We start from the raw sequence: 10,856 nt of genomic DNA on the forward strand, positions 1-10,856 counted from the left end.
AAAGAGAGAGAGATGGAATTGGCATCATCCTATTTAGGGAGGAATAAACGGAATTGGCATCTCTAAAAAATAAAACTAATAAGATAGATCATTAATTTTTTATTGTGATGTGTTTATTAGATTGAGATGAATGAAATATGGTCAGTCGAAATCTTATGTTTTAGGTACTTCTACACTACAATTAACATTAGGATTTTCTGAATTTGACAACTTTTGATAGTTTTGGCAAGTGCACCAACTTGAAGTGGATACTTATATACGATACGATACTAGCCAATAATATTAAGATGTGGCCTAATGACAGTGATGACAGTAACACTTTAGTGACAGTGACACTTTAGTGACGTTTTTTTAATAAAATTATAAAAATACAAAATTAAGATAAAATTAACTTTAAATTCAAAGTTTTTTTGTATATTTGGTGAACTAATTTAATTAATACTTATTGTTGTATGAAATAATTGAATTTTTTTGTCAATTCACAAATTTTTCTATGGTGATCAATATTTGTTATAGGTTGATATCATTAAGGAAGTAAACTTTTAATTGGAAATGATTATGTTGAGTGATACATTACAATACAGTGGATTTGCTATTATAATGATACCTACTTAGTATAATTAGTTAATTATCAATATATTAATTGCTGTATTTTTGTTGTTGTTTCAGATGGCTTTTGAGCTGGTTTCGCGAGTGTAAAGTGTCAAGAAGAATTAAAACAAGATGTCAGGACCAGGTGGTGGAGGTGGAGGTCGCGGAGGTCCCGGATGGTCTCCGTTGCATTTCCGTCCGCCATCCCCTTACGCCCCGTCGCCGCCCCCGAGGCTCGGCAGTCCGGGCATGAACATGTTCGGCGCTCGCCTCCCTCACATGCCCTGCCCAAGGCCCAGATGGCCCTCACCGGGTCCCAGAAGCTCATCCCCATTACCACACGGCGCCACACCGCCACCCTACGGACCGCGGCCCTTCAGGCTCCCGATGCACCCGGTAAGCTACAAAAGATAACACCAAGCAACAACACAATTAACAAACGAAAGAAAGTATACCACAATCTTATATAACAAAAGCTGTTAACGTTCACACTGTTTATTGGATTTTGCTTTGCATTTTTTTTTTGGGGGTTGGTACCTTTGCTTCTAAAATGCAGACCGAAATATTAGGAAACAAATGAACGAGATAACCAAACGCGTCAGCATCGTTCTCTCGCAATTATTTTTAATGATTTCCGTATTTACATTGACGGCAGATCTCTTCCGTTTTTGGGAATGCTCTTCCAGAAGGTCGTAGTATTCCCTTGGTTCCACTAGAGCTTCCGCCAAAGACCTGTCGCTTTCTACTGGGAACGAATCCATGCTTCGAGCGTGATTCACGTGCTTCTCCAGAACGCATTTGATGTTTTGCGAGATGTCGTACAGCTCATTGCAATTTTTGAATTTACTTGCATGTGGCCCTATAAAATATATCAAATTAAACATCTTATGATAATATTTAGTTCTACAAAGCACATTTGGAACATTTATCAAAGATATTATAGAAATATATTCTTGACTAGATTTGAGCTAAAAATGTTTGTTTCTCAAAAAACGTTTACTAAGCTTAAGCCAATTGGTAAAATAAATCGTAATTCTGATAAAACATACCTGCTACGAACAATGGAAGCTTGATATCATCCTCACATTTCTTGACCTTCTCCTTCGACGGACACGAGCCTGTCAAGACGACAACCGTATTTTGTCCTGCGTTCTGCTTAATGTTGATCAGAGTTTTCACCAAATCAGAAGTAACATTATTCAAATCCGACATCCTTCCACCATGAATAATCGCAATGTACCCGTGCAACTCACTGAGCTTATTCAGATGATCAAGCATTGAGCCGACCATCGATTCCATTGTTGGTCCTTCACCAATATTATTCGCATTCATACCACCTGCAACAGTAATACAATAATACACACAAATCATCAAAATAAATGACAAAAAAATATCACCCCAAATTGAATTGAAGAAACCGGTCATGAACGAAGATTTAATAGAGTTCATCAGATTCAGTAGCTCCCAAATATTTTCAGCAGGTGGCGACTGCTCAGGTAGATTATCTTCCATCCTATTGGGTTCATCGGGTACTTCAGCATCGGTCGATTTCACAGTCGTAGATTCGTTATCATCATTGCAAGCTTCCTCTTCACTGGTGGTACTATTCTCAGAAGTGTCTTCGGTGATCTCCGACATTTCGGCTTCGGTAGTCGTGCCTTCGTACTGATCTGTACTCTGCAAAGAATCACCATCCATGCGTGGGCTGGAAACTTCTTTCGTGCGTGAAGAATCTGCCTTATGACTATTGTGATGCGAAGATACGCCTTTCATCTTGGATATAGTTTTGATTGCTTCGCTTGCCGTGGATTGCACATCCTGACTTTCATCCGAATCCTTCGGCACATCCCTGAGTTGCACGAAGGATTCGGATTTTTTCATATCGGAATTACTATAAGGGTTGATGTTATTGTATCTGCGTTTAGCCTTCGGATGGTAGACTTCGTACAAGGGTGGATGATGAGAATCGACCTTCTTCAGCTGTGGTTGTTCATCCTCATTTCCTATAGGAGTATCTCCCGTAAACGGAAGGACTATGAAATCTTCCTTTCGTTCACCTTTCGGTTGGAAAACGTCATTTCTGCTATCCAAGTTAACATCTTCATCCATATTTTGTATCTTCTTGGAATCCATGGTTACGGAATTTTTGACGAAAGTGCTTTCCCCGTTGCTCATATCATCCGACTTCTTCGAATCTTTGTCACTGTCAATGGTCATCACTTGGAACGAATCAGCCGGTGGTTGCTGATCTTCGGTTTCATGCTTCAATTGAATAGATTTAGGATATTCTTGATCAAGATTATCGAAGGATTCTTGCAAATGTTTCTGTGCTCTTTTCGGTTTATATAACATTTTCTCAAGATCCTTGCAGAAGTTTGTGGAGGACTTCCTCATGGTCGCACTAAATTTAGGTACCACCGGATTTTCGTAAGAGGGTTCATCAAATGGTTCCTTGATGTTAGCTGAATCCCTCCTGAAGATCGGTTTGAACTCGAACTTGGGAAGGGCTTCAAGGTCGGATCGTAGATCCCGTTTCCTGATTTGATGGCTTCGCTTTTTCGGAAACTTACTCTTCTTGTACTGTGCTTTTTCGTGTTGACTGACTTCTCCCCTATTGCTGACGGCGTTTATTTTTACCGATGCTGAAACACATCTTATATTTATTCGAAAGCTATTATTGTGCAACAATTTGTTTACCTGTGCTCATGCCTTTGGACGTTTCTGCCCACTGTAGGAGTGACATCAAACTACCAGTTAAAATTTTCTCGCAGTCGCATGGAATGTTTCGAGTTCTGACGTATTTCATTATTTCTCTTGGCATAGCTTGCAGGTATTTATCGGTGCAAGGCTGTATATTATAATATGATAAATAATATATTCTATAAATATTTTAGTATACATGTTCAAAAAGTTTGAAAAAGTAATTTGGTTTTTTATCACTATTATCAATATTTTCTTTACTACGTAAAGTAGTATTTATGGTTAGATCTTGTTAATGCCAACATCATATATTTGAAGTTATGAAGTTATAGATGTATTAGAACTTACCAATATCGTTTTCTTCAATTTGAAGTAATGTTCGCAAAACTTCATTGGTGTCTCCTCGTCTATGGACACATCAGGATCGGCAAGGATAACAATGAAATTGATGATGTTGTGCTCGTGATTGGAACATTTCTGATTCCTAACACCTTCCCCAATGAGAACAACTGCATCTTCTGCATCATCATCTTCAGATGCTACAAAAATTAATCTTTATCAATTCGCTTACCTCCATAAAACTACTTACAATGAGATCCGCTCGATGCGTAAATGACTATGAACAGAGTGAAGAGTTTGATCGACAACATCATTTCTTAATTTGTATTTGACATGTAGACTGTCGCGTCACGCGGTCAGAGAAACAAAATGAAAGGTAATTTGATCTAATTTTCATGTTTTTTTTTGTAAATTTGTTTTTCAGCCCTCCCCCGCACCGATGCGTTGCTCATCCCCCGTTTCTGATTACTACCGGGGAATCTCCCCGTATTCCCCGGATCGCGCGTCCCCGTTCATACCAATGCCCCAGGAGTACGGACCTCCGAATCGCGACTACGAGTTCATCGGAATGCCCATTGAACCACCACCATTACCGCAGAACTACGAGGTCGACGAGGAAGATCATTCAGGACCTACCACTGCAGAGATCATCGCAAATCAATCTCAGGATTACATCGATGAAAAGCTGGCTGAATATCAGATGGCCATTCTTCATTTACAAGGTAAGATTGCTAAAATCACTAGTGTGAATAAAGGAAATGAAGTTAGTTAAAATAAAATAACGACAACAGATTTAAAGTCTTGCTTGGTAAGCGAAACTTACCAAGAACTTGTATTTATATAGTATTTTTAATGGATTAGCTAATCCGAAATTTATAGAACAAAAAAACATTTAAAGTGAAATATTTAAAAATTTCCTTATACATTTGTAACGCAAATGATTGCGTCTCTAATTATAAATTTACGAACTGCATCCACCAACATTCTCCATGACAACCTATGTACCTAGAAAACTATTGATTTGCGTGTCATTAAATTGGTTGCTATGGAGAATGTTTATGAAGGTGGACGAACCTTCGACGTGGTTTCATCCACACCAATTCAGTCAATTAGCGGCGCCCCAAATGCACGCTTTATATAAAGAAATAGTGTAGATTATTGAAGGGGGAATTCCCGATTAGAATGAAATCAATTCGGAGAGCGCGTGTACTTAAAATAAGTGAGATCGTTTGAAAGAATTCGTCTAGGAACGAGAACCGTCTGCGCCGTTTATTTATAGAATTCTAATGTAATGGACAAACGGAATTGCTGATTCTCGACGCAATCGTATTATTAGAAAATTATCGAGATCAGTTTCTTCGGAGAACCTTTGACCTTGCCTCCAGCGCAGACTCTTATTAATTATCTTTATTTTTCATTATTTTTTTTAATTTAATATAGAATTTAGGTAAGTGTGTCAGACTGATTCTATTTCGATCGTGAATAAAAAAAAATGTATTTTTGGATATTGTATATAAATATCTTGTATTTTTATTTCTCTTCACTGGTTGCTTTAAGTTTTGATCGAATTTGAGGTTGGTTCAAAATATGATTAAATTAGAGGTGAAATTGTAAAAAAGGAGATGATACAGTGTAGTGGCAATAAATAATAATTTATTAATTAATTAATTAGCTTCATAAATCTACGGAATCTTCGTTTTTGTTGTCATCAATTGGCGTGATGCCCTCAACGTGGAAGTTCTCGTCCAAATCTCCAACGATATTCTCCAAGTCCTCTCCGTTCTCGCTGTTCTCGTTGTTCTCGTAGAACACGAAGAAATCGTCCGCGTCAATTAAAACTCCTTCGCTCTGCACGTCCATGTCGTCTATCCGCGTCCCCTCTTTATAACTAAACTCCTTACTTAACCTGGGCTTGTCGAAAGACTTGCCTCTGTCCAGTTGCCTTACCTCCTCTCTCATGTACTCATCTACCGTCGCCCTCTCCTCGTCAATCTCCGCCCTCCAAGACATCTTCTCCTCGTCCGTGACCTTGTCCAGGATCTCCTTGCAGTCCTCCAGTTTCTTGCTAACACTGTGATTGATGTACAGCAGATTCTCCAGAGTCCTGACGCAGCGCGATCTGACGTTAGGCACTGCATCCTCGCTCATCTCCTTCAGAATAGCCAGCACGTATTTCAAAAGTAAACAGTACAACGATATCATGTAATGTTGATCCGGAGGTTGCTTCTCATCTTCTCCGGTCTCCTGTTCTTCCAGAGACTTCAAAAGGTTATCTGTGTAGGCCATAGCATCCTCCGGAAAGTCGTAGGCGCTATCTGTGCAGACATTGGTGACCCATTCCTCGTTCAACTTGTAGTCCAACAGCTCGCTAAGGTAGCTCATCTTGATAAGGAATTCAGGCTTATCATCCAAATCGATGAGGTGTTGTTTGATACTGGGATGTAGCAGCTCGTCGATGCAGAAGAGCACAACCATCCTGTAGAGGTAGTTGGCGTGCCTTCTTCCATAAAACACCTTGTGCAGAACGTACTGCTTCGTCCAGGCCATCCCGAATTTATGGATAAATAATGGTAAAATGTAAGGAGACGTTCTCCTTATGCTAAAAACTGTGTCGCCGAGAAGCTTGTGGTAATACGGAATGATGGTTTTAGCGAAGTACTCTTTATCGGAATGCTTGGCTATGATCCTGATTGTAACGATCAGCAAACGTCGCGCTCTCCAACGCGACGCAGACGAAGCCAAAAGATCAAACATGATCCTCTCCAAGTCATCACCCAAGTTATCGTACCCGATGTACGACATGATTTTGTTCAAATTCCCCACGTACGTATCCAGCACCTTCTTCGGCTCCATGTTCAACGTCGTTAAAATAATGGGCAGCAGATGTTTCCGCATCTCATCCTTATCGAAGATGACCTCCAGGTTCATCAGCGTTTCCGCCAGGTCACATCTCACCTCCTCGAACGTGTCCTGCGACATCTTGCGTATCACATCGATCATATCGTTAATAATTATTTCTTTGTATCCTTCGCACTTGAGTCGTTTCAGGTTCAAGCAAAATTCAATTATGTCCTGGCTCATCGTCTCCCTCGTACTGAATTCCGAGTCCATCGCTAACAGTTTGGCCATCTGCACGTAAACCGTAGCGTGTTTCGGATTTAAAGCCTTTTGAATGTCTAGCAATTTAGCAGCCATTTCCTTTCGCACTCTCCACGAAGCATCAGCTGCAACAATCCAACATTAAGAAAACATTGAAATTAAAATAAATTTGATCAAAACTCACTTGCTGATCTTTGTAAAGCCGAGATTAGATGTGCTTCCACCTGTTCTTCTTTAAGAGTATACGCCAAGGAAAGTGCTAAATCAATAGACGATATTCTGATTTGTTCCTGTAAAATACATATTGCATTAATACTTGGCTTCGGTAAGTCGAACAAGTTACTTGGCAAGTAGCGAGTTGACGACTTTATATGTGGTTTCAATTACTTGATCGTGTTCGTTCCATCTTAAGTACAGAGGTATGACGTCGTTCACTAAGTGGTCATTTTCAAAGTCTCGTACTAATCCATTTAGGCATACAGCGTACGTCTTCCTCAGAAGCGGATTATCTTCCTCGCAAAATTCCAGTGCTTTCTTACGAATATAAATCTTTGTTTCCGCGTTGCCTCTTTGATAACACAACTGTAAAGAAGATTACACTTAATTATTGAATTTCAAAAGTGCATTACCTCATAAATGTTATACCAACTACTATTGATTTCATGAAAAAATTCTTCAATTCCTTACAGTGTGGACGCAACTTCTATGTTTTTCAATTGAAAACGGTGTAAATAGTAATGATTACAAACTAAGAAAATTTAATCTAATTTTAGAAGTTTTATGGCATCTTAAATTATTACAAAATAGTTGGTATTTTTGATAGTCATATGAGATAGTTGCTTAGTGTCATGATTTTGAAAGGTATATTAGAAACAAGAGGAATTATAGGTTATTCTCTATGTTAATGATTAGAAGAAGCTAGCAAAAATGCGGTAAAACCACTGAATTTGGGGGTGAATGCCTCAGAAATGTACTGAATACTCAGAATTATCTAATTATTGAAATATTTCAAAGCTCTGAATGTACCTGTAGTACTTCATTAATTTTAGGTATATAAATTGTTGAACATATCTTTTGATAATCAATGTCAAAGTGACAATTGTTTGGTATTGAAATAAATTGACAGTATTATAAATATCAGATCTTTTGATAAGCAATGTCAAAGTGACACTTGTTTGATGTTGAATGAAGTTGACAGTATTAAATTGTATTTGTTTTTACCGTGAATAAACCAGCGACTGTGCATTTTGCTGTGAACCAGTTCTTCTGTACGAGCCTATCGATCATTCCGATGATATCTGTATCGATTTCCTCATCGGATAAATGGTCGCAGATATTGACCAGGGATTCCGTGATGATGGTCCTGATGACCAACTCCTCGGACCCAGCGAGCTGCTCGTAAACGGGCATAAGATCCTTGGCGTACTGCCATCCGCCCAACGTTTCCACAACAGCGTCCAACTTCTGGAGCAGCATGAGCTGCACTTCATCAAAGAAGCATAGCTCCGGCACAACATCCTTGATGATACCGAATAGAACGGTCTGGGTTAACTCAGCACCCACCGCAACCGCGATGTTCAATAACTTCTCGGCCGTCTCTAATTTAATCTTTCCAAATAGAGTAAACAACAATTAGAAAGCTGTAATCTTATCAGCGTTACTTATTTTTTGTGTGTGTGTGTGTATGCATTAAATGTTTTTTTTTTAAATGTACAAGCCTTCATCTAAATGCATGCAAGCATGGGTTAAATACTTAATTTGCAGATTATCAAAAACAACTAAAAGAGTATTGTAATGTTGCTTAATTTGATGGTAATTACCTTTTCGTCTGCGCTGAAGAGACCATCTCTGTACGCTTTCAGCGCGACATTCCTCTCATCCTCGTTGTTCATAGTTGCTCTCTACGTGCTTAATTCACTCGATCCAGATCCGCTGCTTCTCATAATCTTATCACCACGCACTTTCCATTAGCAATACTGGATTTGTAATAAATAAATGTCGATGTAATTGTATATTGTGATAATAATGAGATATCCAGATAAGGAGGCCAAGTTTCGTTCAGGTTTTTCGGTCTTATCGGTGGCTCGGCTAGCTTCGTTCCAACATTTTTACCTCCGCTACACTGCTAGTAACCTCCGTTTTACTTCTATATATTTTTTTGTTAAATCATCCAAAACTATCTACATTTCTTCACCAAATCTTTCCTATTTCTTCTTATCCTTATCCTTCTCCTTCCCCTTCTTCTGCTGAAATAGTTCCATTAAGTTGGTATTATTGGTTACGCACTACAAATATGGGGAATATTACGTCAGGCGTTGCATGTATTGCGAGTTCAAAAGGTTACAAGTTTATTTAGAAAAAAATCTTGCTTTAAAGTGCATTTATAAATAGAATTTTTTTGTTGGTAATTGCGCGCAGCCACACAAATTCGTGTTCTTGTCTCGTGCATTGGAGAGAGAGAAATAATAATACGAAAAGAAATAGTAGATGATACGAATATACGTTTATAAATAAGGAATGAGAGAGGCATGAAAGAAAAGTACGCGATTCTGCAAAACGAAATGTCGAGCAGCGTTCGTTCGTTGGTTAGCTTGGAATTAGCAGGTTAAAATTAGATTAACTACTATAATGTAAATGCTTGCTGGAATTTTCACGCGATCCTTCCTTTATTTATTTCAACATTTACAAAAGTAAATCAATCGGAAATCCTATTTTAGACAATATTTTTGATCGGTGTATTCAATCCAATGCAAATTGAAACAAGTTCATCAATTTAGAAATGTTATCTTTAATATTAAGTACTAATACTTATACAAAGCTTAAAAGCTTAATATATTTGTTTTGAAATTAAAATTTATACTGAAGCTAATAAAAAATTATAGAATGAAAAAAAAAAAGTTTAAATGCTAATTACATAGTATTGCAATGAAATACTATTTATAACACTTATCTGATTATTGATAATGTAGGTTGAAACAATGAATTTAACGATAAGTTAAACCTTAAACTGATAGGTTTATCAAAATATTTACTTTTTTCTTTGAAAAATTGTTTCAACAATAAATTTTATGTATTATGTCTTACTGACTTTAAACTTATAAAAATGTTGAAAATCAGACAAATTATTGTTTTTCAACTTGTCTTCTATTTCAAAGTTAGTATAAGGAAACGGATTGTTTTCTTTGTTTGTTTGGTGATAACGTCATAATAGTACCAAATTGTATATAAATGGTTAATTAATATTATTTAACAAAGTTTTTCAACCTTTACTAGGAGACTAAACATATTTTTTTTGTAATGTTGACACTTTGACGTAAGGTGACAGCTGTCATTTTGCAAAGTTGTTTCTATCAAATCTAATTTTGTGATGTTTCAATAAGATATTTTTGGAAAATTGGGTAATAAAGGTTACTGGAAAATTTGTGTGTGGAAATTGCTGGAAATATAAATAAGTTCTAGCAATCAGTTAGTAATTAAAATGGCTCGAGTCGATGGGCTAGAAGTAAAGCGAAACCGAAGCCGGAAAGTTAATTGCTTCGAAATCAATTAAGCCCAACTGGTAATTCAATCTCTGGACGTGACTCTCGCATCAAACCGCGAAGAAACCTGAAGAACGGAACGTGCGTGTCGTTACGTCACCGGTCGCGTGCGGCCAACTTTTGACGTTGCCGATCTATTTCCGGTTGGAGTGTGGGGTAGGAGGGGGTGGTTTTCCACAGATTGCGTGATCAGATCAAACACAACGTTTTGTTCCATCCAAAAACCGATAGTGTTCGCGTTTCCAGCTGGAATGTTTTTGTTCTGTTTTTTTGGTTGATTTTCATTTCATTTCATAGTACTAGAAACGAAACGGTAGAAAGAAAAAAGGGAGAAAGAAAATCGATGAAACAAGCGAGAGAGGAAGAAAGAAGGAAAAACGCACACGAAACAATTAATTGCGATCTTTCGTGCCCGAAATGCATTATCGAATTGAAGGAAAAACCCTTTTGTGGTCGGATACGAAAATTTGAATAAAATTCGGCATGCAAATCTGATTCCACATTCATTCTGTTATTTTAAACATTCTATATTAAACTATGTAAACTTAAATTTTATAATTGTCATTTATGTCAATATTGCTTTTCACA

General features: G+C 37.7%; 2 protein-coding genes across 3 annotated transcripts; both read right to left on the minus strand.

Moving 5' to 3' along the window:
- Nucleotides 1-1,028: 1,028 nt before the first annotated feature.
- On the minus strand, nucleotides 1,029-3,941 carry LOC108558851. Its single transcript, XM_017915883.1, has 6 exons — nucleotides 3,881-3,941; nucleotides 3,640-3,830; nucleotides 3,289-3,439; nucleotides 1,989-3,233; nucleotides 1,641-1,928; nucleotides 1,029-1,450 (listed from the first exon to the last, which is right to left on the minus strand). Exons 1-6 carry the CDS (start codon nucleotides 3,939-3,941, stop codon nucleotides 1,137-1,139), a joined length of 2,250 nt encoding a protein of 749 aa, XP_017771372.1. The 3' UTR covers nucleotides 1,029-1,136.
- Nucleotides 3,942-5,263: 1,322 nt separating this feature from the next.
- Nucleotides 5,264-8,959, minus strand: LOC108558853 (serine/threonine-protein phosphatase 2A 65 kDa regulatory subunit A beta isoform-like). 2 transcript variants are annotated; one of them, XM_017915886.1, is made up of 6 exons: nucleotides 8,550-8,958; nucleotides 7,951-8,337; nucleotides 7,117-7,311; nucleotides 6,914-7,019; nucleotides 5,578-6,854; nucleotides 5,270-5,518 (listed from the first exon to the last, which is right to left on the minus strand). In XM_017915886.1, exons 1-6 carry the CDS (start codon nucleotides 8,619-8,621, stop codon nucleotides 5,513-5,515), a joined length of 2,043 nt encoding a protein of 680 aa, XP_017771375.1. In that variant the 5' UTR covers nucleotides 8,622-8,958; the 3' UTR covers nucleotides 5,270-5,512. The 2 variants fall into 2 exon arrangements, with proteins under 2 accessions (XP_017771374.1, XP_017771375.1); XM_017915885.1 differs by having other exon boundaries at nucleotides 5,264-6,854; nucleotides 8,550-8,959.
- Between the last annotated feature and the right edge of the window lie 1,897 nt (nucleotides 8,960-10,856).

The sequence above is a fragment of the Nicrophorus vespilloides genome, unplaced genomic scaffold (assembly GCF_001412225.1).
Source record: "Nicrophorus vespilloides isolate i.1.1-1 unplaced genomic scaffold, Nicve_v1.0, whole genome shotgun sequence".
NCBI classification, from domain to species: Eukaryota; Metazoa; Arthropoda; class Insecta; order Coleoptera; family Silphidae; genus Nicrophorus; species Nicrophorus vespilloides.

Excerpts from the sequence above, each read along its gene's own strand:
- LOC108558851 (XM_017915883.1), bottom strand. The coding sequence starts at position 3,941 with ATGTTGTCGATCAAACTCTTCACTCTGTTCATAGTCATTTACGCATCG. Across the intron at positions 3,831-3,880 it reads CGCATCGAGCGGATCTCATT|CATCTGAAGATGATGATGCA; the intron begins GTAAGTAGTTTT and ends TAATTTTTGTAG. Across the intron at positions 1,929-1,988 it reads TTTCTTCAATTCAATTTGGG|GTGGTATGAATGCGAATAAT; the intron begins GTGATATTTTTT and ends TTACTGTTGCAG.
- LOC108558853 (XM_017915885.1), bottom strand. The coding sequence starts at position 8,621 with ATGAACAACGAGGATGAGAGGAATGTCGCGCTGAAAGCGTACAGAGAT. Across the intron at positions 7,312-7,950 it reads CAGTCGCTGGTTTATTCACG|TTGTGTTATCAAAGAGGCAA; the intron begins GTAAAAACAAAT and ends TCTTCTTTACAG. Across the intron at positions 6,855-6,913 it reads GGCTTTACAAAGATCAGCAA|CTGATGCTTCGTGGAGAGTG; the intron begins GTGAGTTTTGAT and ends GGATTGTTGCAG.